General features: G+C 44.2%; 3 protein-coding genes across 3 annotated transcripts; 1 reads left to right on the top strand and 2 right to left on the bottom strand.

Moving 5' to 3' along the window:
- Positions 1–107: 107 nt before the first annotated feature.
- On the bottom strand, positions 108–9,183 carry BECN1 (beclin 1). The gene is made up of 12 exons (XM_054593802.1): positions 9,052–9,183; positions 8,635–8,763; positions 7,517–7,584; positions 6,571–6,629; positions 5,815–5,905; positions 5,570–5,706; positions 5,219–5,413; positions 4,173–4,319; positions 2,779–2,928; positions 2,243–2,303; positions 1,659–1,801; positions 108–914 (listed from the first exon to the last, which is right to left on the bottom strand). The coding sequence occupies exons 2-12, from the start codon at positions 8,759–8,761 to the stop codon at positions 746–748; spliced, it is 1,347 nt and encodes a 448-aa protein (XP_054449777.1). The 5' UTR covers positions 8,762–8,763; positions 9,052–9,183; the 3' UTR covers positions 108–745.
- An 8,520-nt stretch (positions 9,184–17,703) lies between these two features.
- On the bottom strand, positions 17,704–19,597 carry LOC129087027 (uncharacterized). The gene is made up of 2 exons (XM_054593803.1): positions 19,156–19,597; positions 17,704–18,844 (listed from the first exon to the last, which is right to left on the bottom strand). The coding sequence occupies exon 2, from the start codon at positions 18,827–18,829 to the stop codon at positions 17,780–17,782; it is 1,050 nt and encodes a 349-aa protein (XP_054449778.1). The 5' UTR covers positions 18,830–18,844; positions 19,156–19,597; the 3' UTR covers positions 17,704–17,779.
- An 82-nt stretch (positions 19,598–19,679) lies between these two features.
- On the top strand, positions 19,680–27,267 carry PSME3 (proteasome activator subunit 3). The gene is made up of 11 exons (XM_054593618.1): positions 19,680–19,939; positions 20,608–20,640; positions 20,758–20,820; positions 21,015–21,119; positions 22,302–22,350; positions 22,874–22,986; positions 23,218–23,286; positions 23,409–23,476; positions 23,576–23,630; positions 23,758–23,844; positions 25,012–27,267. The coding sequence occupies exons 1-11, from the start codon at positions 19,898–19,900 to the stop codon at positions 25,090–25,092; spliced, it is 765 nt and encodes a 254-aa protein (XP_054449593.1). The 5' UTR covers positions 19,680–19,897; the 3' UTR covers positions 25,093–27,267.
- Positions 27,268–27,558: the final 291 nt, after the last annotated feature.

Genomic DNA, 27,558 nt, shown 5'->3' with positions numbered 1-27,558 from the left:
ACCCATTTCAACAGAATTTCCACATACCTGCACTTGAGTTCAACTCTCCCAAAATACAAAGTACTCTATTTTAGTTAAAGAAAAACCCAACAGTGCACATTGGGCAGTTATCAGACTGCAGCAAATCTTTTATTACAAATAATTAAATCTCTCCATAATGTCTCAAACAGTATCAAACACCATTTCGTATCTCTAACACAGAGCAGAGCAGGCATTCAGTACTAGAACCGAGTGAGAAGTATTAAATTTCAAGCTTCTGATCACATCACATGGTGACCAAAGCTTGTATGTCTTTTTTTCACGTTATCCAATTGTGCGTCTCATACATCTCATCGTCTCAGTGGACACAAAAGTTCCTATTTAATATTAAGTGCAGGAAGTTGAGAGAGAGGAAATCCACTGAAAAACAAATCAATCTCAATTCATCTCAGTTAAAAAAAAAAAACCAAAACAAACCAGAAGCAAACTTAAATTAGTTGTTTTAAGGGGAGAGAGGGAAAGAAAGGCATGGGGTTAAGAGTCAAAACTATAATAAAGGCTGACAGCCATACGTGGCATGTATAGCTCTGGGAACTATTTGTCATATGATATTTTAAAGTGGCTTTTGTAGATTTTTTTTTTCTTTTTTTTGGTATTGTAAACATGTGCTGTTTAATAGTACCCAAATTTAATTTAAAAACCTTTTTTCAAACAAAACAAAATTTAAAGCCTTTAAGGCAAACATCTCCCTAAGGAAAAAGGAAAGTCATTTATTATAAAACTGTGAGGACACCCAAGCTAGACCCCACTTAAGATTCGTCAGCATGAACTTCAGAGCTTTTGTCCACTGTTCCTCAGAGTTAAACTGGGTTTTGATGGAATAGGAGCCACCGCTGCCTCCTGTGTCTTCAATCTTGCCTTTTTCCACATCCATCCTGCAGATGGACACAGCAGAGCTCATTAGTAACTGAGATCTGAGTTAAGTCAGTTCAGGCAAATGGGCAGGGACTTAATCATGGGACCATTCACGTCATTTTATCTATTAAAGAACTCTTGGCGAGGAACGATAGTGTATTTTGGATTTGCTTGAAAGCCAAAAATCAAGAAGGCTGTCACAAGAGCCTCATTGTCATTGTGGAGTACCGGGACAGCACACACACCCAAACAGATGACAAGCCTGGAGCAGAGGGTACGTGAGAGTTACAGTACTCCTCACTGTTTTCCTAGGCATCCTGAACTCACGGGGAGCGAAGGGAGGCAGAAGAAAAGAAAGGCTTTGTTCTGGGGTGATATAAACAGCTCAGCCTTACTCTCTTGCACCAAGGTCTCCATCACCGGGCTCCTACACAATTTGACCAAAGGAAGCATTCCTGTATACTTCCAAGGGCTTAAGGAAAAACCTTCCTGAAATGGGAGAGCAGGCTTGAGCTGTGTGCCAAGAAAATGCCCCAAAGCGCCTGAGACAGCACTCTTTTTCTCCAGGGACCAGGCGGTCGCATTCTGTCCTACTTGCATTGTTGGTCAGTCTTTGCCCATCAATGTCCTGGGATTTTACACCGTTCTCTGCTTTCCTACCATTTAGACTATGTTTTGCCTCCATTCTTACTGTCCCTTCAATTCTGTTCAGTTTGGTCCTACTCTAGGTTCATTCAGCATTGCGGGGGGCGGGGGATACTGACCTGTAAGGAAGACAAAAACGTGTCTCGCCTTTCTCAACCTCTTCTTTGAACTGCTGCACACAGTCCAGGAAAGCCACCATTGCATGGTCAAACTTGTTGTCCCAGAAAAATCGCAACCCCCCAGAACAGTATAACGGCAGTTCCTGCTCAGGAAGAGAGAACTGGCTATGGGTGTGGCACTAAGACGGGCTATCAGAGACTGTCCCCAATCCTACCAATCTTTCAAGTCACGTTCTTTCTGTATTGCACTGTAAACAGTAACCCTGGGCAAATAACAACGCAGCTTGAACTGCTTTACTATCAGTGGAAACGTACGAAACATCTGCCTCACAGTGATTCCCTCCCCATCCAAGGGCTCGCACCCTCCTCTCATCTGCCCATACCCCTTCTCAACAGACTATAAAAAAGACTAACTTTCTCTACAGGCTTCAAAGAGCTAATCCTGAATTAGGTAAGGCACTGACCCTTCACGAGATATCTCAGTCTAAGAAGAAAACTGAATAATGCTATTATCAAGAGTAAACCATTCTGTTAGGAGATACAAGAATTTTGTATTCCAGTGAAAATGGAGCTTCCCAGAGTACCTTAGATTTGTCTGTCAGAGACTCCAGGTATGAATGGTTTCCATAGGGAACAAGTCGATACCTAAAAAGGAGGTGCATACAGAGATGGATACAGGGCGCCTTGTAAAGGGATTACTGACGTCGGAACCCAATGATTTTCAGACTTCTTCTTACCTCTTTGATTATTCCCACCCCTTTCTCTCATCTGTTCACAGGCTCCATGTTTAAGATTTTGCTTACCGAACAACGTATATTTATTATATAACTGTCTAGGGACCTTTATGGATGAATATGTATTATGGTTTAGATTTAAAAACAAAAAACTGAAAATAGCTCGAGGAACATTAAAGTCCTGGAGACAGATGGCGGGTTGGGGACCATTGCTACGGGCCGCTTGATCAGTAGAAAGAGCCCAGTGGGTACGGGAAAGCCAGAAGCAGCCACTCTCCACAGAGACTCCCAGGCTGTTGGGAGCCATAGTGGAAAGCAATATGAGGACGGAGATACAAATTATATCAAAGACATACCACACCCCAGGTAAGGACTACATTTCTCACCTCTGAAATTTCAGACCCATCTTATTGGCCAGGGCATGGAGCAGCAACACTGTCTGGCCCCAAGCAGCATTAATCTCATTCCATTCCACAGGAACACTGGGCAAGCGACCCAGTCTGAAGTTATTGATTGTGCCGAACTGTCCGCTGTGCCTATAGAAGAAGGCAAAGGGCAGGGGAAAATACAGGGAGAACTTAACACTTAGCAACTTCTGAGACTTCCTGCTCTCACCTAAAACCTAGCATAAACCTCTCTCCTTACCTCCAGATTCATATACCTACTCGGTACTTTAAATACATGTCTAAAACATGAGTCACCATCTTTCTCCCTGCTGCTCAGATGCCAAAGCAGAAACCTGGGCATCACCCTTGAACGCTTTCCCTCAGCTCCCTCCATGCAGAAAAGCACCGAACTCTTCAATCTGCCCACTTCTCCCCCCTACTCAATGCCACTATGCTCTTTTCCCGTTTCGATTCCTACTAACAAGTCTCCTTACCAAAAATACTGCCCTCTTCCCCCATTTCTCACAATGCAGGTGAAGGTATCAGAAATTCGAACATGATTATGTTATTTCCCTGCCTAGGATGCTTCAGTGGCACGCACTGCCTTTCGGATAAAGTCCAAATCCCTTCATAACACCTTTAAGATACTTTAGGGACTGGTAACTCTCTAGTTTCATATCCTGTCATTCTCCCCTTTATACTTAATCTCTAGTCACAATAAGTTCCATTCAGTTCCCTGATTTCACCACTCCCAGTTTCCTGTTTCTTTGCACATGACATTCTCTCTGCCAGGAACAACCCCTTGGCCCCCCGCCCCAGCTGAAGACTTCTACTTCACCACTTCGGCTTAAACATCAACCTCCTCTAAAGGAAATTTTCCATGTGGCCTCCCCACACTGGGTAAGGTGCCCTTATGTGTTCCCACAGCACCCTAGGTAACCACCATCGCACCGTGCTATAATTGCCTATTACTTATCCATCTCTTCCACGACATTATAATCAACTAGAAGGTCGAATACATATTGTTTGCCGTTGCCATCCTAGTGCTTAGAACAGTGCCTAACACACAGTAGATGCTCAGCAGATGCTAGTTAAATGGATGAAATGTCAAATAAATTAACAGATGAATGACCCTAACGGTACGAAATCAGCTCCAGGCAGAGGACCAGAATTTCATGTGGCTGGAGGACTCAGCTCTCTCCCTTTCCTTGGAAAAGCGTATGGCGCTAAACTCTAGAATTCCAGCCCCCTGAATGTGCCTAGCCCAACACAAGGAACGAAAGCAACGCAGATGACAGTCCTATTTTGTGGGAGGCGGGCACCCTGGCTAGAGGTCCACAGCTAAGGCCCAGACAGTCTTTCTCAGGTTCTCCTCATGCTCCAGCCCCCATTACCAAATGTGGAAGGTCGCATTAAAGACGTTCGTTTTCTTCAGCTTGTCCAGCTGCATCTGGGCATAACGCATCTGGTTTTCCACACTCTTCAGCTCATCATCCAGTTCCAGCTGCTGTCGTTTGAATTCGCTGTACTCTCTCTGGTACCTGTGAGCAGCCAGGGGGGTCACTGACGGCTGTTAGTCCGGGAGCTAAAATCTCTCTATCACCCTCTTAAAAATTTATTCTTAGTGATTATGGTTACATCTAGTTATAGCATCTTTTAGATCTGTCACAGATCGCACTGAAAGGAACATACTTGCCCTAGTTGTTTTGCCCGGCAGTGACAGGAATGCCTCAAATTCCAGCTGCCCGGATGCAAAAAGTGGGGGTAAAAAGAAGTCTCCAAACCAGGGCCAAACACCTCTTGGATGTCTGGTCTTTTCCGGGATCAGGGTGAGTGGGTCAGCAGTGACTTCTTCCATGGATTGGCCATAACTGAACTTCTGTAATTTCCCCTCTATATGCTTATTGTCCTTTAAATAGTAAACACCATTTCCAATGGAATTTGTTACACTGCTTGGTGAAAAATTAACTTTTTGTTCTGTCCTTCACTTCCCCTATTTCAGTTAATACGGGCACTGCGTCTCCTCAAATGGACAAAGGGTTCTCTCTCAGGTCAAGAGCGCCAATGAAATTTTTGAGCTGAGAAAGAACAAACGTAGGCTTATATGTTCATCTTTCCAGAGGAAAATACCAGGTGCAGTGCTGACTTACCCAAATGAGCCCAGTTCCCACAGCACAGAGCTATGACTACAGCCCTGGCTCTTCGTTCTCTATTTAATCAACACACTTTTTTTCACTGAATCATGCTGATCCTTCATACATAACCCTTCAAAGAAACCTCTCAAAATAGGGCCTGGAAACAATATCCAGGACCCAGAGCAAATGCTGCAGAATGACAGCTGACAGCTGCTTACAAACTAATCAGACACATTCATCTGGAAGCCATTTCCTCTCCTGGAGGTTTGTGGGCAGGAAAACAGAAGAATAGGGTGACCACTCACTGAGCCTCCTCCTGATCCAGTCTCTCAGCCTCAGCCTGCACCTCTTCGAGATTTTCTGCCACTATCTTACGGTTCTTTTCCACATCTTCCAGCTCCTGAATCAGCCTCTCCTCCTCCAATGCCAGCTCCTTCAGTTCCCTCTGTAGCTGTTCACTGTCATCCTCATTCATTTGCTCTAAGATCTCCAGACAGCGTCTGCCAGGGACACAGAATATGCTTACCAAACAGAACCTGTTATTCTGTTTACCTGAGTGGAGCACAGCTCTTGGGTGAGGGCCAGGCGGTCTCAGAACAGTGACAGCTCTAAGACCCGGATGTCAGTTTCCAGACCCCGGCTCTGGAGACACTCACTTGTAGTTCTGACACTCATTTTCAGTGACGTTGAGCTGAGTGTCCAGCTGGTCTAAAAGAGTATCTGTGCATTCCTCACACAGTGGGTGATCCACATCTGTCTGGCCTGACATGATGTCAAAAAGGTCCCCAGTGACCTGGAAGTGTGGGAGAGTCAGGGTAGGGCCAGCCCCTTGCCACCTGCCCAGACACTCCCCCTCTACCAGCCACGCCCACTGCCTGACGCTGGAATGAGGCCAACTCGCCTTCAGTCTTCGGCTGAGGTTCTCCATGGTTCCACCATCGGATGCCTCCCCAATCAGAGTGAAGCTGTTGGCACTTTCTGTAGACATCATCCTGCAGACAGCCCCCCGCCCATGGGCCACATGAGGGAGCAGAGAGGCCTCCTCCACCTACTGCGGAGCCAGTGGCAGAGACTCTCAAGCACCAGCTGAGGGGCCTCACGGTGCCTACCCAACTCTTAGCCCGACTGACCTCCCAAGGGTACCTCTGTCCCAAGGGAAGGCCATGCTGGTCTTCCACAGGGGCACTCAGCACGAAGGTTGGCCTGGATGGACTAAGGAGGGAGAGGGGGATTCAAAAACTGATATGTGTGTGTCTATAATAGAAAAGGAAGCATTGGAAAGACCATTTTTTAATATTCTACCCCTTGCCAGCCACCTTCACATGCATCGATAACTAAGAACCTGAACATGGAACATTTGCTACTTTTAAACTTTTCAAGAGCCCATCTCTTTTATTAGTCAATCGCTCCCTTGACCTTTCTCAATTCTTTATCATGAGAGCTATTCTCTCTTCCTGTGTGTGAATGGCTCCAGGGAAAACTTGATTAGTATTGGAAGGTGATGGGCTGGGTATAAAGGAGTGCATCTTTTCTGGGAAGAGCCAAAAGGCTACATAGCGGTTCATCTCTATCACCTGGCTCCAGGTCTCAATTCTGGATTCAATGAAAATTCTACTAATGTTTGGCAAGGAGCAGGGGGCTGAGGAGTAGTAGGCACCTGGCTGGGGGGATGAATCTGCGAGAGACACCATCCTGGCGAGTTTCAATAAATGGCTCCTGGGAAGGAAATAAGAGGGCATTAGAATTCTGACAGCTTAGAGGTGGAGTCTATTTCCCAAACAGCCTCAGAATTATTTGTCTTTACCCTTGACTGATAATTACAAGACTTGATCAATCACAGAAACTGAACAAATAGGTATTATCTAGCCAATTCTTGCATACTAAGAAAGGACCCTTGGTACAGACATCCCCCAAGTTCCATTTGATTTTTTGTGGGGAACATCATTCCCTAAATACGTTATGCTCAATTACACAATAATTAAATATGTGTTTTCTCACTTACTAGTCAGGGGTAGGGGTGAGATGTCCTAAATATCCTGGCACAAGAAAAAAAGCTAGATCAGACTACAATGAAGTCTGTCATGGCATAGAAAAGAGTAGGTAATTTACATGTTTTCTTCATAATTTAATGTGATCAAAAACTCATGACATCTGTCTTTGGCAACGAAAATGATCACTGAAGTTATCACAGTTTAAAAATGTTATGTTCTCCAACACTGACAATCCCTTCTGGCTATAGTAATCATATAATTCATTGCCCAAACCAGGATGCTTTTGAGACTGGAGGACTGGATGTTAATAATTACCTAGGACAACAGATGTAAACCGGGAATGCCCCAAGATGACCTGGATACATAGGTCATCGCATCTCCCACCTATAATGGCTCATAATTCTGCTTCAAATAAAGAAGCTCTGTCCACATTTTGGAATGGATGCCTCATTCAATGACCCTGGGACCTGAGATGTGCTTCTGTACCTCCAGTGCTCCACAGTGGCCTGATCATGTAAAATGTCTCTTGTTAACCCGAGATCCCAAAAGTCTGTGGGCTCTGGAAGCACCAAGTATCCTGCAGAAACCCAGTTTGCACTCAGTGTTTCCTACCTCTCCTGAGTTAGCCTCTTCCTCCTGGGTCTCTCCTGATTTCACCTGGGCTGTGGCAAGTAATGGAGCTAAGGGCAAGGAAAATATTGAGTCAAAAGAATCTTATCCAAAACAAAACAAACAAAAAAGAATCTTATTAAAGCAGGAGTGGGTATGAAAGTAATTGGGGTTCAGTACATAGTTTGAAGTTTTCCATAATAAGAGTTAAAAAAAAAAAATGATTGGGGATGGGAGGTGAGTGAAGGTACAGAGAACACAAGAATGAGAGAATGCAGCTAGTTTTTGAAGCTGGTTGATGGACACAAGAGAGCTCATTATGCTCTTCTCTTTGCTGTATGTTTGAATTTTCCATTAAAAAGTTTAAAATAGAGGTAATACTCCTCAAAAAAGAGACAATAGCTAACATTTATTGAGTATTATTTGTCCAACATATTCCTAAGTATTTATGTTCTTTGTTATATTTGATCCTTACAATTACCTTGAGGTTGTTTATATTTTACAGATAAAGAAACCAAGAGACCAGGACCTAGAGAGGTGATGTAATTTGCAAAAAAGTCATTCAGCTAGTAAATGATTTGAAAACCCAAGCAGACTGACTCCAGATTTATGAGCTTTTTAAACTGCCTATTTAGTGTTTTGTTTTGTTTTGTTTTAAACTACATCTCACTTTTTGGGACTATGAGACTCCGTTCCTCCATTTACCTGCTGCTGACTACTGGGCAAGTCACTTAAGCTTTCTGAGCGTCAATTCCTCATTTGTAAAATGATCCCTAGGGGTTGTTGCAGGGATTAAACAAAGTAATGAATGTAATGCATTTGGTATATGGTAAATTCTCCAAAAACGCCCTTTATTATTATATATTCATATTCCTTTATTCTGAAACAGGAGTAAAAAACGAAGGCCCTTTCCTTGCTACTGCAGAAAGCTCTCCGAAGTACACTGTATCAGGACTCCTTTGTGTTCCTGATGAGAAAACAGGGAGCCAGAGAGGTTGCCTTTCCTAGGATTACACGGGAGTCTGTGGCAGACTACACGAATAGACACCGTAAGACCTACATCTCCAAAGCTGCCCACTTTCAACGACTTTGACAACCCTCTTTGCAAGGGTCTCGCTGACCTGTGAGCTCCTGGATGGTGACACGGTCCAGGATCTTGAAGCTCGTGTCCAGTTTTAGGGGCTGGCTGCAGCGCTGGCACACGAAGCTCACCTGCATGGTGTTGCTAGACGTCTTAGATCCCTCCATTCCTACGGCGATGGAAAGGAGGCGATGATAGGAAGAACTGGCGCCCTTGAACGCCTGTTGAAGGCGTTCTTGCTACCACCAGCCTTGCTGGTGTTGTAAAGAGGGGAAATCCCGCCTGCGTCGTTCCCTTTAGGAACGTTACGATATCAAAAGGACCTGCTTCCGGGGCAGCCCCGGCAAAGGCAGTTTACAGCCAAACAAGGGGGAGGGGGAGGCTGCAACAAGGGCTGTCAGGTTTCCCAGGCTCCTCCTTTCTAAGGCCGCGCAATTCAGGCCTCGACGCTCTTCACCTCGGGGCCCGGAGCCCGCCTCCCTGGTCCGGTCTACCGCGGGGGCACCGTGGCCTCGGGTCTGCGCCGGAGCGAGGCCTCCAGAACTGCCATCGCCCAGTCTTCAGCTACTTCCCGGTCGGCCAGCGGAGGACTTCCGCCCTGACCGGACGTGACGCCCCGACCGCTGCCGCCGCGGGAGGGGCCAGTGCGGTCGGTCCTGGTCCACCCGCTTTCGGGCCGGACTGCGGCCCCTAGAGGCTGAGCTGGGAAACGCTGCCGGCATCCGCGGGTGGGCCAAGGTTGCGAGAAGTGGAGGTCCTGAGTTGGAAGAGAGCAAGGAGCTTCCGCCATTCCCTAATTCTGCGACTTTTCTTCAGATTTGTTGCTTTTGAGTGGAACCACTTTAATTCTTTCTGCAGTATCAGTTTTAAAAGTTTCTCCTTGGGAGAGCTGGGCTTTCTTTCATACGCCCCTGGGACAGTGGTAGACACACTTGGAGGGGAGGTAAACTTTGTGTTTTATTTTCTATTATAAAATTTCAATTATTAGGGAAAGTCAAACACTTCAGGTATTGAAACGTATAAAAATATGCAGGAATAGAGAGATCAATGAAACAATATAGAGTTCAAACATAGACCAAATACACAGGGAGATTTAATATATGATAAAGTAATATTTCAAACCAGTGGGAAATGAACTATTTAGTAAGTGATGAATAGGGCCAAAAAAGCCATGTAGATAGTAGTGAGCTGAATAATCTGCTGCACTGTTTACACCAAAAGAAGTTCCAAGTATCAAAAATACAATGACTAAAAGTACTAGATGAAAGTGTGTGTATTTTTAATAATCTTGGAGTGGAGAAGGTCTAAGCGTGACATGAAAATCGGAAGCCAAAAGGGGAACACTGAATTTTACCCCTTAGAGATGAAAACTTTTGGAACTATCCAAGACACTGTAAAAAAAATTACAAAGGAAAAATGTGGAAAACAGTTGCAGCTCATAAGACAGAGGTAGATTTCCTCAATATACAGAACCCCATTCAATCAATAAAAACACCAACAGACCAGTATGAAATGGGCAAAGAATATGAAAAAGCAGCTCACAGAAAAACAAGATTGATAAATAAAAAGATGTTTCATTTCACTTGTAATTAAATCCATGGAAATTAAATTTCCATGAGGCATTCCTCATTTATGGTATTGGTAAAGGCTCAAGCAATTGATGACATGTACTGTTGACGGTCATTTGGGGAACTCTACAGTACTATTGCCTGGGAGTGTAAATTAGTATAATCTTTTTGGAGGTCAATTTGGAAATGTCTGTCAAAGAGTTAAGTGTTCATATTCTTTGGCTCGAAAAAAATCTCTTTCTAGGAATTTTCCTAATAAATATGCAAGTGATCAAACATGTATGTACAAGAATTTTCACTGCTAAGTGTCCTTCATAATAGGGGACTGTTTAAATAAGTTAAATAATAAATAAGTTAAATTAAGTAAATAAGCAGAATACTAGGAAACCATTAAAAAGAATGAAATAAACTTGCTTTTTACTTGGTTCAGTTGACTACTTGGAGAGTAGTCTGAAGAGGGGCAAAGATGGAAGCAGGAAGACCAGCTAGGAGATTTTTGCATGAATTGAGGCAAGAGATGATTGTAAGTTGAAACAAGAAAAATTATAGGCAGTATACATGGTATGATTGCATTTGTATGAACAATAGTATACTGTATGTGTTGTATGATATGATGTTATGTTATACAAAGTGATATGTAGCAAGCAGTGTCTTTCACTGGACAATGGGAAAGAGACTTTACTTCACAGTTTATATTGTTAGATTTTTTTTCCAATAAGCCTATAGTTAATTCAAAACAAAATTAAACTTTTACAGAAAAATAATATAATAATACAGGAAGTTAGGGGAATAGTGTCATGAAATTACTCATAATCTCACCACACTATAATTTTTGTTTTCCATTAAAATACATGTTTCCTATGTATTTTTACATGATTAGATTTAGATTTAGATGTAATTTTTGTATCCTGCTTTTAAAGTTTAACAATACATACTAAATATTTTTCCATGTTGCTAGTTTTTGTAATTGTCATGGCTACATCACATCAAGAGCACTAACTTAATGTAATTATATGTTGCTGAAAATTTCCATTGCTTCCAGTTTTGGTGATTACAGTAACACTGCATTGAAGAGCTGACTGCTTCCTTACGATAAAGCCTCACTATTGGGATTACTGATGAAAAGAGTATGGCTAGTACATGTCTCTTGATTAACATTAGCAATTATTTTCAGTTGTATGAAATCACATTCTGCCTCGAATAACGTGTGAGAGCCTGTTTTGCAATACCTTGACCAGTATTAGGTATCATATATTTGCAGAATGAGGGCAAAAAAAAAACACAACCCAAAAAATAAAACAACAAAAAAAGGCACTTTCCTGTTCTGTTAATTGGCATAATTGGTATTGATTGGCTTGTTTCTCTTTGAACCTTCTGTTTGTGTCTTTTGCTCATTTATCTATTAGGTAATATTTTGCTCAGTATTTTTTATCAATTTGCATGAATGGCCTATTAAGGTATTTTCCAGATGTGCAAAAGTTTGAAATTCTTATGAAGTCAAACCTACCTTTTTTTTCCTTGGTGACTTATGTTGCTTAGAAAGTCATTGTAAATTTCAGAAGTGACTTTCCTGTTATTTTAAATGTAGGTGATCCTGGACTCACTCAGATTCATTCTATCTGAGCTCCAGCACTGGGGGAGCAGCTTGAAAGCCACCAATGGCATACATGGAGGAACTGAAGTGTCAGGCATTAAGGAGGGCAGAGCTGGAAGACGGTTTTCTCCCAGACAGAAAGGCAGGAAGAGGCCATTGTCCCTATTCTGAGCCCTCCCCACAGAGAGCCATGGAGCCACAGAGGCACAGAACTATATCTGAGACTCCATCAACCTGGCTAACACTGTTTGCTCCACCCTGCAGATCCCCAGAGACTCTGTCCCACCCAACTTACGGGCCCACCAAGCTGCTTTTCCATATGAATGGCTAGTCTTGGTTCAGGCTTCACATCTTCCTAAGTCCTATTAAACAAGCAACACCCAGCCACAGTGAGCCCCCAGCCCCTGTTCCTCTTGCTAACAGGTCTCAAGCCCAGCATTAGCAGCAGCCAGCCTAGATTCACATCTTGGCTTCATGTGGGAATCCGCAAGCCCAGCACAAGCAGCAGTCATCTTAGATGCTAAGTCATCTCGCTTAGCAGCGAGAGAGAAGCAGTTAGTTACCTACAGGGGAGTCCCCATAAGTCTGTCAACTGATTTATCAAAAGAAACTTTGCAGGTTAGAAGGTATTGGCAAGAAATATCAGTCATGAAAATCAGGGACCTACAGCCAAGACTGCTCTACCCAAAAAAGCTCTCGTTTAGAATTGAAGGGCAGATAGAGTGTCCCAGAAAAGAAAAAACTAAAGGAGTTCATCATCACTGAACCATTATTATAGGAAATATTAAAGGGACTTATTTAAGAAAAAGTAGATCAAACCTGTGAACAATAAAATGGAAATAAGTATATATCTATCAATAATTGAATCTAAAAAACAAAGGAAACAAGAACAGAGACAGAATCATGGATATCGAGTGTTTTGATGGTCGCCAGATGGGAGGGGGTGTGGGGGATGGGTGAAGAGGTGAGAGTATTAAGAAGTACAAATAGGTAGTTACAGAATAACCATGGGGATGTACAGTACAGTATAGGGAATGGAGTAGCCAAAGAACCTATATACATGACCCATGGACACGAAAAAAGGTAGGGGGGTTGCCTGAGGAAGTGGAGGTTGCTGAGTGGAGGGGGACAAAGGGGGAAAAATTGGGACAACTGTAATAGTATAATCAATAAAATATAATTTTAAAAAAGCATAGGTGATCCTCCTATAATTAGTATTAGATGTAATATATGGAACTAGATTGACTTTCTCCTGTATTTCCTCTTGGCTCTTTCAACATGAGTCTCCCTCTAGAGGAGGTGAGTGGAATCACTCCCAAAGAATTCTCACCTGGGCAGGGTTGCCAGTCCATTTCTTCCTGCTTGGCTGCCACTAATACAGTCTCACAAAGGCATAGAGATGTAATGGACTTCTAGAGAGGCAGGGTGTAGAGAGATTACAACTGAGGGTTTGAAAATCTAGACTGCCCTGTTCAAAACCTGTCTTTGTCATTCACCAACACTGACCTTGAGCAAGTGATTCAACTGTTGTGTGCCTTGTTATCTTGTTTCTAAAGTGAAAGCATAACAGTGTATGTCACGTAGGGTACTGTGCTGATTAAATGATCTAATGATATGAGGTACAAAGAGCAATGCCTGGTACATAGTAAACTCTCTGTGTGCCCTGCTGCTTGGATAATATACAAGAGTCAGTGTGTACAGTGCCTGAGGGATTGTGACTACTTAGCAACATACCCCAAGTCATCAACTCCACAAATGTTTATTGAGGACCTACTATGTACCAATCACCCTGCTAGGTCTAGGAGGATACATTGGTGAACTGTTCTAATAGTTTACATTCTAAAGGAGAGAATCTGACAATAAACATTTAAACAAATGAATAAGATGATTTCAAGTAATGGGAGGTGTTATGGGTTGAATTGTGTTCCCCCAAGAGATGTTGAAGTCCTAACCCCAGTACCTGTGAATGCGACCTGATTTGCAAGTAGTGCCTTTGCAGGTGATCAGGTTAATGGAGTCGTTAGGGCGGGCCCTAACCCAGTATGACTGGTGTTATTACAGAAAGGAGCAATTTGGACACAAAGACAGCCATCAGCAGAGGGATGGCATGTGAAGAGACCCAGGGAGAAGACAGTTGTCTCCAAGCCAAAACACCTGAGGCTTCCGGGAGCTAACAGAGGCCTGCAACAAGTTCTTCCTTAGTGTCTTCCAAGGGAACATGGTCCAGCTGCTTTGATTTCAGACTTCCAGCCTCCAGAACTGTGAGATGATACCTTTACTTCTCTTGTACTAAGCCACCCAGCTTCTGGGATTTTGTTAAAGCAACGAACCAATATAGTAGGTATGATGAGGAAAGTAATAGAGGATGAGGATGATGTGATAGAGAATAAGTAGGGGCAAGGGTGCTGAAGCTACTTCAGCTGAGGGGTTCAGAAGGGCCTCTGTTACCTGGGAAGCCATTAAGGGTGATAGGCAGGGAAGACATGATCAGGCTGAACTCAAAAAAAAAATCATAATTGTACAGCTCAATGCATTCCCACAAGTGAATGCACCTACGTAACCAGCACTGAACTCTCCTGCCCCAAGCCCCCTTTCAGCAGCAAGAGTAGCCATGGCTGCTCACCACAGGGCTAAACAATATCCATATCCTCAATTCTAACACCATGTACTAGTTTTTGTCTGTTTTTGAACTTCATGTAAATGGAATCATGCAATATGGTCTCTTTTGTTTTTGGTTTCTTTTTCTCAATATTGTTTGTGAAATCCCTATCCATTCTCAGTACTATGCAGTATCCCATTGTATGAATATAATAAAATTTAGTTATCTATTCTACTCTTGAGACATCTAAGTAGTTTCCAGTTGAGGCTATTGTGATTAGTGTTGCTATGAACGTTCTTTCTCATGTTCTTGATGAACATACTTATGCATTTTTTTTTTGTTATTTCTGGAGCTGGGATCTGGGTCACAGATAGATAGATTCAGCTTTAGTAGATACTGCCATAACTATGGTTGACATATTAAAAGATAATTTGGGTGTGAGTAAAGAAGAGAATGTGGTGGCAGCAAGAGTGAAAATGGAGACCAGATAGTCATTTTAACAGTCCTGACAAAGGACGACGGTGGCTTTGACTAGGGTAACAAGTGAGGAGACGAAAGAACGAACATACTCACACAGGGTTAAACAGGTAAAGCTGACAGGGCCTGAGATGGTTGGATGTGGGGAGATGAGGGAAAGGGGAATCAAGGTTGCTAGTTAGCTGTTTGGTTCAAAAACTAGGGGGACGGTTTTGTTGGTTACTGAAATGGAAATGAGCAGAAAAATAACAGGTGTGTGGGACAATCAAGAATCCTGGTTTGGCCATGTTAACTTTGAGATGCCAATTAGCTACCCAGCTAGTGATATCAAGTGGACAGCTGGAGCTCAGCTAGATGTCAGGACTCGAGAAATAAATGGAGGGCCATCAGCATATAGGTGTTGGGTACCATTGAAAGATTCAGGTAGATGGAGAGGCTGCCAACATGGAGGTCATTGGTAAGCTAGCAAGAATTCTCTCAGTGAGAACGTGGAATGGGAAATCCCAACTAGAGTGCACTGGAGTAAATGGGAGATGAGGAAGTAGAGTAAGAGACAATAATATCGCTCAAGAAGTCTTGCCATAAAGAAGAGCACAGAAATGGAAAGAACATGAGAGGAATCTGGGTACAAGGGAGGATTTTTCTCAAAGTGGGAGATATTTATCATGTTTGAAAGTGATACAGTAAAGAGATAAGTATAATATAGGAAAAGGAGTATATAATCACTGAAGCACAGACCTCAAGAAAGTGAAAGGGGATGGGTTCTAATGCACAAAAGGGAGAGTTGGTTTGGGATGGAACAGGGATGTTTCCTTCAATGAAAGAGGAGGAAAGGCAGGAAGTATTTGCAGATTGACAGATTTGGTGGTAAGATAAAGGTCTATTTCCCTTGTTTTCTCAGTGAAGAATGAGCCAAGAACATAAATTTGAGGTAGGAGGAGAGGGATACCGAAGGTTTGGGGAGATGAGAAGGTATTGACAGGCATATGAAGTCTGGAAGAATAAACGTGTCCAGAGCCTGTGGTAGGATCTCAGGCAGTGTTGTGCACCCACTTGAGATTTGTGGACATGAATTTAAAGTGAGACCAGTCATCAGCAATCATGTTTGATTGATAAGCACACAGGAATGAATAGAGTTTGGTAAATAAAGTGGTGTTTTTGCAACTGTTCACTGAATAAATAAATGAGTGGAGTAATATATAAAAATTTGGATAAGGGAGGGGGAAGGGAAATAAAGAGGGAATGTGTATTTACCTTTTTACAACCTACTTGAAGACAAAACACAATTATTCGAGGACAAAGCCATATTTCAACAAGCACAAACATAGTAAGTTTTCAAGTTGAAGTTATAAATTCTGAAACAAATGCAAGGTAAGGAGGGGTGGGGGCTGGGTGGAGGTGGGCAAAGTTGGGGTAAAGGGGAGACATCTGTAATAGTGTCAATAATAAAAATAAAGAAAAAAAAATGCAGGGTAATGGCATACTGAAAATAAGGTGAAGAGGCCCTGGGCCAGGTAGAGCGTCGTACCAATCCACCAAGGTTGGTTAGAGCATTGTACCGATATGCCAAGATTGTGGGTTCTATCTCTGGTCAGGGCGCATATAAGAAAAGCAACCAACGAATGCATAAATAAGTGGAACAAATTGATGATTCTCTCACTTCCTTCCTCTGTAAAAGAAAAATCAATAAATAAAAATCTTAAAAATATAAGACTAAGGAGATATTAATTGGGGAGAGCATTCCTGAAGTTAAGTTTCAGATCTGACTTCAAATTAAATAGGAAAAAGTGGTAACAGAAAACAGAGGAAAAAGGGGGAAGACAGACAGATGTTAAGCAAGTTGGGTAGTATGAGCTATGTTGTATGTAGTGTTGAATAACTGGAAAAGGACTTTGAGTCCAAAAGTAGGGACAATTACATAAAGAGTAACCTCTTCATGCTAAACACTAACAGATAGCTTATCTGACAATGGCTACTATGTATCTAGTGCCTGCCTTGTGTCCTGGCACTGTGCCAGTCATTTTAAATATATATGATTTCCAATACAGCCACCTTACAGAATTAAGTATTATTCATTACTAGTGACTAAAACTCCACTGACAGATGAGGGAATTCAGACTCAGTATTTCAGTAATTCTACCAAGATACCACAGTTAGTAAAGAGCTGAAGGGGGATTTGAAGCCAGGTTCCCGATTCCAAAGGCCACCATCAGTCGCACTTTCTTTAACTCCGTATTCCCACTTCCCTTGCACTTAGCACAGAGGCCTCCCCAGGACAAATGTTTAGCAGCAGTAGAAACCCCAAAACGTAGATCAGAGGACCTGCCTTTGGACTTAATCCCGTTTGTTTCCTAACAACCCTCTCCACCCCACTTCCCACTCTCACCCCCAGCTCACTGGTCTTTCAATTTCTCCAGTAGGACCACCTCTTTCCTCCCCAAGGCACTTGCAATTATGTTGCCAGTTTACTTTCTGGTGTCTTTCCCCAGTATTAAGCCCACAAGACCAGAAAGCTCAGAGTCTTCCTTACCTTTGATTTCCCAGAGCTGTGCTGTCCAATACAGGAGCCACTAGTCACATGTGGCTATTCAGAACTGCAATTGTGGCACCTCAGAAGTGTAAAATTCTTACTGGGTTTCGAAGACTTGGTACGAGAAAGGAATGTATGTGATCTCATTAATATTTTAAAATATCGATTACACGTTGAAATGATAATATTTGGAGAAACTAGGTTAAATGTGATTAAAATTAATTTCACCTGTTTTACTTTTTAATGTGGCTACTAGAAGATCTTAATTTACTAAGTGACTCACATTATACAGGGTCTGGCACAAATAACGCCCCTTTTTATGAGCTGGTAATCTATACCAAATCTTGTATTGTAAAATCATAAGCATGTATTTCTGTAACATGACAGTATCACACTCACGCACACCAGATGACATTTTTAGGTGAAATGTTCAAACTGCTGTCCATCTTGCGCGAGACATTCTCGTACCCTACCAACCACACTCAAGCAAGCCTTACGACATAATTCAATGGTAATGTCAGCGAATTTGTCCTGAATTCTGTCTTTCAGTTCATCGATGTTGCGGGGTTCGGTCTTGTACACAAGATCTTTAAGGACACCCCACAAAAAGAAATCGGGAGGAGTTAGGTCCGGGGATCCATCTGGCCACTCCAGCGGTCCTCGTCGCCCTATCCATCTCCCTTCGAAATGCACGTCTAACCATTCCCTGACACACAATGCATAATGTGGTGGTGTGCCGTCCTGCTGGAAGTAAACCCCAAAGTCATGTTCAACTCTAGGCCACAGTTCTGTTTGTAGGACATGTAGGTAATTATTCTGATTGACAGGACCATCAAAGAACACTGGCCCAATTATACCCATGACTGATATCGCTGCCCAAACTGTTACCCCTGGTAAGTTTATGTCTTTCTCTAAGATAACGTGTGGATTCACCTCATTCCAATACACACAATTATGGCGATTGATATGGCCATTCAATTTGAACGTAGCCTCATCCGACCACCATATCTTGGTTGGAAAGTTCTCATCCTCACGTAATTTGGCCAAAAATCTTTCACAAAATTCTACTCTTCTGTCTGAATCTCCATCATGTAAGGAGTGTAGCAAACGTGGTATGTATGGCTTCATTTTCATTTTGTCCAGCAACCTTCGCACGCTTCTGTCACTAATACCAAGTTCCCCTGACAGACACTTACTGGATTTTTGAGGGCTTCGTAACAACGATGCCCGTAATTCAGCAGCTTTTTCTTCTGTCGTCGCTGAAACTCGTCTTCCTGATCTTTTGGCATCATGCACGCTGCCCGTTGCCTCAAACTTTCTGATCAGACTGGTGATGTTCCGACTCTGCACAAGTCGTATGCCAAATTCTTCACGTAACAAACGAGCTGTTGCTGCTCCGTTGCACTGGTTTTGATAGTACAGCTTCACTGCTCTCACTCGCTGTTCCCTTGTCAGTCGATGGGCCATTTTACTTCAGGGAGCCTGGAACACAAAGGTTAGTAAGGTTACTAAGACAACACGTCCATTTATACTATCCTATACCACTTTAAAAAGGGTGTCATTTCTGCTGGACCTTGTATGTCTAGGCTCTAAGGTAGTGTTGTCTCAGAGCCTAGCAAAGTGTCCTGACCTATTTTATTTAGAGAAGTAACCAATGTTAACAGACCGACAGAAGTAATGGGTGAGTGAAGATACGGTCTTTGCCTTCCATTAGGAAAGTGGGGATACAGCATTGTCCTAGAAGTCAGGAGACCTTTGGTTCCAGGATTTACTGGCACCACTGTGTAACCTACCCCACGCTGGGCATCAATTTTCCCATCGGGCAGTTGATCTCTGAGGTCTCAAAGGGTGTGAGAATGAGTGGTGCATAAAGGTGGGGAATCCTGGTCCGATAGCCCTTGTCTCCTGTTTGGCTCTAGCAGAGCACCACAGCTTCGGCCAACGAGAGAAGGCAACAAGAATCGCAGACTTGATTCCTGAAGCCAGCGTCGGACCGCCAGCTTCCTTCGTCTGACGTCACTGGGGCGCGACGCTGTAGTCTGTCCCGTCCTCCAAGAGGCGGTGGCTCCCGCGAAGGCGCGTGCAGAGCAAACAGAGTCAAACAGCTCCCGGGGCGCTTTGGGACCCGATTCCCAGTAAACCAGCCACGGGCGACCTTCTCCTTACTTCCCTTTTGCCGGGCGCATGAACCCGAGAGATATGAACCCCACCGGAGAGTCCGGAGCCCACTCTCAGTGCGGCTGCGCAGGGCACGTGCGCATCTTCGCCGGTCTCGGCGATTGGCTGTGACGTTACTTCCGGCGTGAGTGGCGAAAGCCGGGAGGGCGAGCGACTGAGCGAGCAGGCATCTAGCAGGAGGCAGCAGCGGGCGGGCGGGCAGACGGCACAGAGGGAGGGAGCAAGTGAGCAGTGAGTGAGCCAGCGAGGGCAACCGCGTCCCGAGATCAGCCTAGATTCCTCTCGTCCCTCTGACCCCCTCCCCGGAGCCCACAGCGCCTCCGGTCTCCAGCGGAGCGGACACGGCCCTGCCCGGCCATGGCCTCGTTGCTGAAGGTGGATCAGGAAGTGAAGCTCAAGGTAGCGGCACCTGTCCGGGCCTCGTTACCCCTGGCTTCGATCCCCGAGCAGTCTGACCGGATCCCCACTCCCCATGGCGTCTTTGTCTCCCTGGGGACACCAGCTCTGAGCTTCCGCTCTACTCAGCCCAGCCCCCCCACTCCCGAAAACGGCATCGGGGAAGAGGATGATATAGGGTGGCCTTCTGTAACTCGTCTGGTGATGGAGAGCCCTAGGAACGCTTCTGCGGACACGTGGTGAAAACTCAGTGCTTTAGGCTAGTGACAGCTGGAAGTTCCCCAGCCCCGCCTCCGGACGCTGCCGCTGCCCTTGGCGTCGGGCCTGCCTGGTATCTTGGGCCAGGTCTGGACGGGGGTTGGCACGTTTGTGAGCTCACACCTGTCCTATCTACCTGTTTTTCTTCTGCTCACAAATGCAGAGAGCCTCAGACACAAAGAGGGAGAGAGGGAAGATAGGCGGGCGCTGCCCTCAAGGCCTGCTTCCCTCTCCTGAGATGGAGAAATGGGTCCTCAAAAAAATAAAATATTTGCAGTCTGGGGGCCTCTCAGCTTCTCATTACAATTACAAGGTGAGGGAAAGACAGTTAGATTTGGGTTTCCCCATCCTGCCCTCACCTCTGTTGCCAAGTACTGACTTGTTCTTACTGAATTGCTCTTTGTTAATTTTAGGTTGATTCTTTCAGGGAGCGGATCACAAGTGAGGTGAGTGAAATAAATGGAAAAATGAGTGTTGGTTAATAATTGGGAGTTTCCCAAAGGAGAGAGAGCTGTAGAGAGAATCTATCCCACAATTCTTAATGTATTTTTCCTCATCTTTAGGCAGAAGACTTGGTGGCAAATTTTTTCCCAAAGAAGTTGTTAGAACTTGATAGTTTTTTGAAGGTGAGAGACCCTTTTCCTCAGATTTCCCTGTTTTTTTGGTCCTGGTCTTTCTGTCAAATGGGACAAACCACGTGTTGATTCTATTTTGTTTTGTACTTCATGTGAAGCACTCTCATTTCTTGCCCTTCAAATGAAATATTTCTTTGTTTATCTTGAAAAGACTAACGTTTAGGGGGTTGGCGTCTCTCTTTCAGGAACCAATCCTGAACATCCATGACCTAACTCAGATCCACTCAGACATGAATCTCCCTGTCCCTGACCCCATTCTTCTCACCAATAGCCACGATGGACTGGACGGTGTAAGTGTCCTATATTTACCTTTGTCTTCTGAAGCAATAGGCTCTGTGTCCTCTCTTTCCTGGTCAGCTTGCACATGTACAGAGGAGACAGTAGGATTTGGATCTGGGAATGAGGACTTTCAAAGACGTGATGACTCCCGTACACCCCCTTTAGACCCTGATTTTCATTTATAGAATGAGGTGAATTTGCTAATGTTACTCAGTGTTAGAGTAAGTTTCAAAATAGGACTAATAGCTACAAGTTCCCTCAGGTTTTCTGGTCTGCTCCCATGGCTTTAAGCAAGACTTTTTATTCACCTGTTTCAGTATCTTGAGCCCTGTTATGGGATGAGTAGTTCTTCTTGACATATAAATGCAGTCCCTGCCTTTGCTGTGCATCTTTGTTACCTAGTCCTTATCAATTAAATGTCCACATTCTATAACTCTAATGACATTGTATTGTTCTTTGTCTGCATTACTGTCTCATTGTTAGAACTTACACTTCTAGAAAGCAGAAACTGTCTTAATCATTTTTGTATTCCCAGTACCTTGCATTGTTCCTGGTATATAACAGGTGCTAAAAAAATGTGTTGATTGACTATTTTGTTTCTTTGTGGAACCAGCAGACTTATACATGTTCCCTTAATTATCTTTACCCTGCATTGAATGGTTCTTTTTTCCTAGTGTTTACAGCAGTGATTTTCAACCAGTACACCACAAGAATTTTTAAAACAAGCGACACCTATTTAACCCAGGGCATTGACCTCTTTGCCCTTAGATTGTCAAGTGAAAATGACAAAAGCCAACACGACAGTAGTCGTTTGGTGTGGCTGAATCAAAATTATACCTATTTTTTGTCATATCTGCAAAAATAATTATTTGGGTATGTTGCAGAATTTTAGTAATTAGTTTACGTGTGCCATGCCATGAAAGGGGTTGTAAATCACTTTTTTATAGCATCCATCCCTCTCCTCCAATTGCTTAATGTGTTGTATTTCTTGGAAGATTGCTCCTACCAAGTAGAGTATAAGTTGCTTTGTGGCTAGAGGCTTTTATTAAAGGCTTGCATGTACTTAGCAAATCGCATACGTTAATAAGATAATCTAGGGGGTCAAAGAAATGATGGAACTTGTATGAAGTGTAACTTGTGATAGAGATGTGAGTTTTGAGAGCAGGCTAATTTCTGTCTCTTTGTTTTCCTAGCCCACTTACAAAAAGCGAAGGTTGGATGAGTGTGAAGAGGCCTTTCAAGGTAAGAACCACCCCGCCCTGCCCCACCTAACCCTGCAGGATGGGTCTGGTGTTCTCCTGGCCTGGAAGCAGGATCCGATTTTATTTCCCAGAGTTAGCATTTCCAAGTCTTCCAAATATGGTCATTATTTAGCACTCTAAACCTAACTTTCCAGTAAAAAGGGAGGGTTCAACTTAGTGTGAACTGCCAAAGGAGAAAGGTTGGGGCAACTATGCATTGCAGACTCCTCACGGAAGTCCTAGCTCCATGTTATTTTCTCCTCTCTTAACAATAGTTGGCACCTTAAATCTTTAGATCTTATTTTAATTTTCTTACTCTTTAGACTTCGGGCATACTATAGACACTCACTTGCTAACCCATACATTCTCTCTTCTTGATTCTGTCGGTGGTGTTAGTGTTGGTTGTGACAGATAAAAGGCAGAGGTCATAGCATCTCACGGGTCTGGGGAAGAAGAGAGAGAGGTGGGGATGCTCTGTCCTGGCCCTCACCCCAATCATTTGGCCTTCTTCATGTCCCTGCCAGGAACCAAGGTGTTTGTGATGCCCAATGGGATGCTAAAAAGCAACCAGCAGCTGGTGGACATTATTGAGAAAGTGAAACCTGAGATCCGGCTGCTGATTGAGAAATGCAACACGGTGAGGCAGGGGCTAGTGACCTCCGGGCTGACTTCAGACAGCCTGGCTTGAACAATGAAAAATGACGGACGGCGGGGCTGGAGGCATGGAGGTGACATGGGTGTTGGCAGACTAAGTATCTTGGCTCCTGTGCTCCTGGCATCTGGCCCCAGCAGCATGAATTGTATACTTCATGGTGTGAGCAGAAGCAGCCGTGGTTGTCATATATATTTTGGTCTTTTCACCCTCCAGGTCAAAATGTGGGTACAGCTCCTGATTCCTAGAATAGAAGATGGGAACAACTTTGGGGTGTCCATTCAGGTACTGCATGTTCATTACACACTGGAGAGGAAGGTCGGGGAGATACTCTTACCTCTCCTGCTTTGTCTATTGAAGTGGCTTTTGACTTACTGTTGTTGTCGTCGTTGTCTTTGTTGTTTCAGGAGGAGACAGTTGCAGAACTAAGAACTGTTGAGAGTGAAGCTGCATCTTATCTGGACCAGATTTCCAGGTAGGGTTGCTTGGGCTTGGCCCAAGAATCGGGGACTGGCGAGGCGGTAAGCACTGTCCAGGGTCTCCTGCAGCTTTCTCCTCTTCTTTCTCCTTCCAGATATTATATTACAAGAGCCAAATTGGTTTCTAAAATAGCTAAATATCCCCATGTGGTAAGTAAGGGTTCTGTGGCCTGAGGGTGGAAGTGGTAGGATAGGGAGGAGTGACCGTTCTTGGGAAAGAGCTGTCTGGGGACAATCTGGCCTTGGGAACTGGCTTTTTCTTTGCCCCTTCATTCAGGAGGACTATCGCCGAACCGTGACAGAGATTGATGAGAAAGAATATATCAGCCTTCGCCTCATCATATCAGAACTAAGGAATCAATATGTAAGTACCCTTGGCCCCTGCCCACCGTTGCCTTTACTTCTCTTAGATCTGGTAATAAATTGCTTGTCACCTTCTGGGGGTCGAGATGGGGAACAGAGGTAAAATGAATAGAACAAACTCTGCTGGTCAACTGAGTATCGAGAACTATGAAATCATTGAGGGCATCTAGCTGGGTATCTCCCTTCTTCCTCCCTCGATGGGAGGCAGTGCAATACAGTATAAGTGCGAAGATGAGGTTGTTAGAGTCAGACAGACCTGGGTGTGGAACCAACCCTACTTTTAATGTGTGGCCTTGGGCAAGTTGTTTAAGCTCAGACTTTAGTTTCTTCAGCTCTAAAATGGAACTTAGAGTATCTGCTGCACAAAGATGGTTTTAAAAAATGAATGAGATAGGTTTCTGGCAGGTGTGGCTCAGTGGATTGAGCGCTGGCTTGCAAAACAAAAGGTCACTGGTTTGATTCCCGGTCACGGCACATGCCTGGGTTGCAGGCCAGTGCCTAGTTGGGGTGTGTGAGAGGCAGCCGATCGATGTTTCTCTTCCTCTCTTTTCTCCTTCCCTTTTCCTCTCTCTAAAAATAAAAAAATAAACTCTTTAAAAAAAAAATGGGTGAGAGAGCCCTGGCCAGTGGCTCAGTGGGTTGGAGCATCATCCTATACACCAAAAGATTGCAGGTTCGATTTCCAGTCAGGGCACATACCTGGGTTGTGGGTTCAATTGGGCCACACACAGGAGGCGACTGGTAGATGATTCTCTCTCACATCGATGTCTCTCTCTCTCTCTCTCTCTCTCTCTCTCCCTCCCTCTCCCTCCCTCCCCCCTCCCCCCCCTTTTCTCTCTCTAAAATCAGTAAACATGTCCTTGAGCGAAAATTAAAAAATAAATTCTTAAAAATGAGTGAGATAATACATTAAAGGGCCCAGTGCAGATCTTGGTACATTAAGTGCACAATAAATGTTAGTTATTGTTAGACGCTCAGAGCCTTGGAAACACCCAGATGTACGCAGTTTGGGGTTTAAGAGAGGCAGGGCCGCCACCTTGATTTCAGGTTCAGATGCGTGAGGATGAGACTGTGTGGATGATTGTTCGGGGACTTGGTAGGGAGGGGTCTTTTCCTTTTGAAGTGTGAGTAGGGCAGATGTGCGATTCTCTGATCTCTCTTTTCCCAGGTCACTCTACATGACATGATCCTGAAAAATATTGAGAAGATCAAACGGCCCCGGAGCAGCAACGCAGAGACACTGTACTGAGGCCAGGGCCAGGGCCAGGGGACTCTGTGAGTCTGGCTCAAGACCGACATTGCCTTGGTTTGTTACATGACTATCGTGATGGGGAAACTGGCTGGAAATAGTAATCACACCTCTCTCTGTTTTTAGTTAGAGTCTAATGAAGCTCTCATGTAGTTCTGTGACGTGTTTACCTCTTTTTTCAGGCCTCAGGAACTCTTCTATTTCCTTCCCTAATACCCCGACCTGTCCTCTAATTTCTGGAGAACTCCAGGTTTGTGTGTGCAGGATGTTGGCACAAGAATACTTGCGTTTTCTCTCCCCACCCTCCTGTGACTTGGGCTTTGTGTTTCTTTTTCTCCCTTTTGATGATTAGTCAGTTAGGAGCTGAGGGAACTAGAAGGAAAGTGCTAGGTGGTTTTTTTTTTAGGATCTGAGGTCGGGAGACCGGCTTCTCTCTTCTGATGCGAGGTTAGTGTTTCTTGCCAATGTGGGACATTGGATCCTCCCTGCCACAGTTGTCCTGGTGATGACTTCGGGTTTCCCATCTACATACATGACAAGAAACACCTTAGACGTCAGCTAAGTCCCTAGCTCCTTCAGGTGTTTTTATAACTAGAATTTTCACATACACATATGTGCATGATGGACACTCATACAGACACGCACATCTGACTTCTACTCTTTTACCTGATTGCCTCCCTTCTCTCTCTCTCTCTCTCTCTCTCTCTCTCTCTCTCTCTCTCTCTCTCTCTCTCACACACACACACACACACACACACACACACACACACACACTCTGTTCAGGAAGTGACAGTTGTCTTAGTTGTCATCCACCAGGGCCCATTGTCTCCTGATACTGTAGCCTCTTGGTGCCCAGAGGCTGGTGAGTTGGAGGAGAACCAAGAGGTGAGAAGCAGAGCAACTGGGGAAGGCTCCTTCTCTTTGACTCGGGTCTTTTGGGGCATTACTGCGAAGGCCAGTCCTCTTGGCTCCTGATTGCCTCTTCCTTGACCAGCTGTAAGTTGGGGTGGAGGTGTTCACAGCTGCGAGGGCCAGATGCTGCTGCTCCTGCTGGGCTTTCCCTTTGGAAAAGAGTTCTTTTATTTATAGTATTGTGCTTCCAGGGAAAGCAGTCACTGACGTGTGCATGTGTGTGCATGCACACACAGGCGTGTGTGCATTGTGTGTATGTGGAAATCTTTTGGGCAAGTCAAAACCATAGAAGAGTTGCCTCCTCTCTCTTGAATCTTCCAGAGATATCCCCCACTTTTTTATTCTACTGTTATTGGAGAGTCAATATCTGCAGACAGCCTGCTAGTGACTCTCAGTGTCTGTTTCTTATTCTTCCTGTCTCTGTCTTCCAACCCCTAAACATATTTCCACCTGGATGTATCATTTTTTACTCCCAATATGCTATATAGAGGAGTCAGGATGCTATCTTCCCATGAATAGTACTCAGTAACAAACCAATTGCATTTTAGTTGGGCAGTGCCCTTATCCACCCTCCAGATCCCTTCCAGATAAAACACGTCCCTTCTCCCACAATGCGTTTCTCAGTTTCCCTTTTCGTTTGTTGGATTGTTCTGCTGCCCTTCCTCCTCACCCTACTACCCTTGGATCGTAATGTAAAATTCTTTTACCATGTCAAAAAATTATTAAAAATACAGGTACTTTGACCTCTTTCTAAAGCCGCAGACCCTGGTGCGATGTTGTGGTGGCTGGGGCTGTAACCATATTCACATGTGTGCGTATCAGGATACCCTCCTCCACATGCACTGCCAGCCCCCCATTGGATGTCTTTATACCAGTTGAGCTTCCCCTTTTTTCTGAAATAATGGAAAGATTGAGACTTCTGCCTAGCAAGAGGCAAGGATGGGTCCATCATTGGTATTCAGCCTGAATTATGTGAAAGACAGCTCTTCCGGAATCGAAGCTGCTCTGTCCCAACCCTCAACAAGATCTCTCCTTCCTTCCTTCCCTCCTTCCTTCCCCAGTGATACCCATGAACTGCCAGTAGAGGCTGCTCTAGTTCCACGTGGGGAATCACCTGGGTCAAGTCACGCCCTACCCTGTGGTGGTCTTTACCGTACGCTGATTCTCCCTTCTGAATGATGTCTTAAATTTCTTGAGATGCCAGGGGACTCTTGGTTTCAAATGACTTGGAGGGCTATCTGGGACCCTAGCTCCCTCTGAAATAAAGTTTCCTCAACTTCCACCTTGTAACATAGCTTTCTGGTTTCCAATGGTCCCCTCGTCTCTGCAAAAAGAGATAAAAGGTTTGAACAGTGGAGGAACGTCTGCTCTGTTCTGTCTCAGAGATAACCAGTAGCTAACACTTTTTTATGTCTACCCTGTGTCATGCTCTGTCAAGCAGTTTATATGCATGGCCACATTTAATCTTCATGAATCGGTAGGGTGTTTCGTCCCTTCTTTACAGGTGAGGGCGCAGACTTGTGATAAGTACCTTCCCTGAGGTCACACAGCTTA

Source organism: Pteronotus mesoamericanus, unplaced genomic scaffold (genome assembly GCF_021234165.1).
Source record: "Pteronotus mesoamericanus isolate MK-2021 breed Mesoamerican mustached bat unplaced genomic scaffold, CSHL_Meso_final scaffold_476, whole genome shotgun sequence".
Taxonomy (NCBI): domain Eukaryota; kingdom Metazoa; phylum Chordata; class Mammalia; order Chiroptera; family Mormoopidae; genus Pteronotus; species Pteronotus mesoamericanus.
Note: the sequence above shows the minus strand (reverse complement) of the source record. Positions and strands in the feature narration are given on the sequence as shown.

Excerpts from the sequence above, each read along its gene's own strand:
- BECN1 (XM_054593802.1), bottom strand. The coding sequence starts at position 8,761 with ATGGAGGGATCTAAGACGTCTAGCAACACCATGCAGGTGAGCTTCGTG. Across the intron at positions 7,585-8,634 it reads CACCATCCAGGAGCTCACAG|CTCCATTACTTGCCACAGCC; the intron begins GTCAGCGAGACC and ends CCTTGCCCTTAG. Across the intron at positions 915-1,658 it reads CGTTTTTGTCTTCCTTACAG|GATGGATGTGGAAAAAGGCA; the intron begins GTCAGTATCCCC and ends GTCCATCTGCAG.
- LOC129087027 (XM_054593803.1), bottom strand. The coding sequence starts at position 18,829 with ATGGCCCATCGACTGACAAGGGAACAGCGAGTGAGAGCAGTGAAGCTG.
- PSME3 (XM_054593618.1), top strand. The coding sequence starts at position 19,898 with ATGGCCTCGTTGCTGAAGGTGGATCAGGAAGTGAAGCTCAAG. Across the intron at positions 21,120-22,301 it reads GCCACGATGGACTGGACGGT|CCCACTTACAAAAAGCGAAG; the intron begins GTAAGTGTCCTA and ends TTGTTTTCCTAG. Across the intron at positions 23,287-23,408 it reads ACTTTGGGGTGTCCATTCAG|GAGGAGACAGTTGCAGAACT; the intron begins GTACTGCATGTT and ends TTGTTGTTTCAG.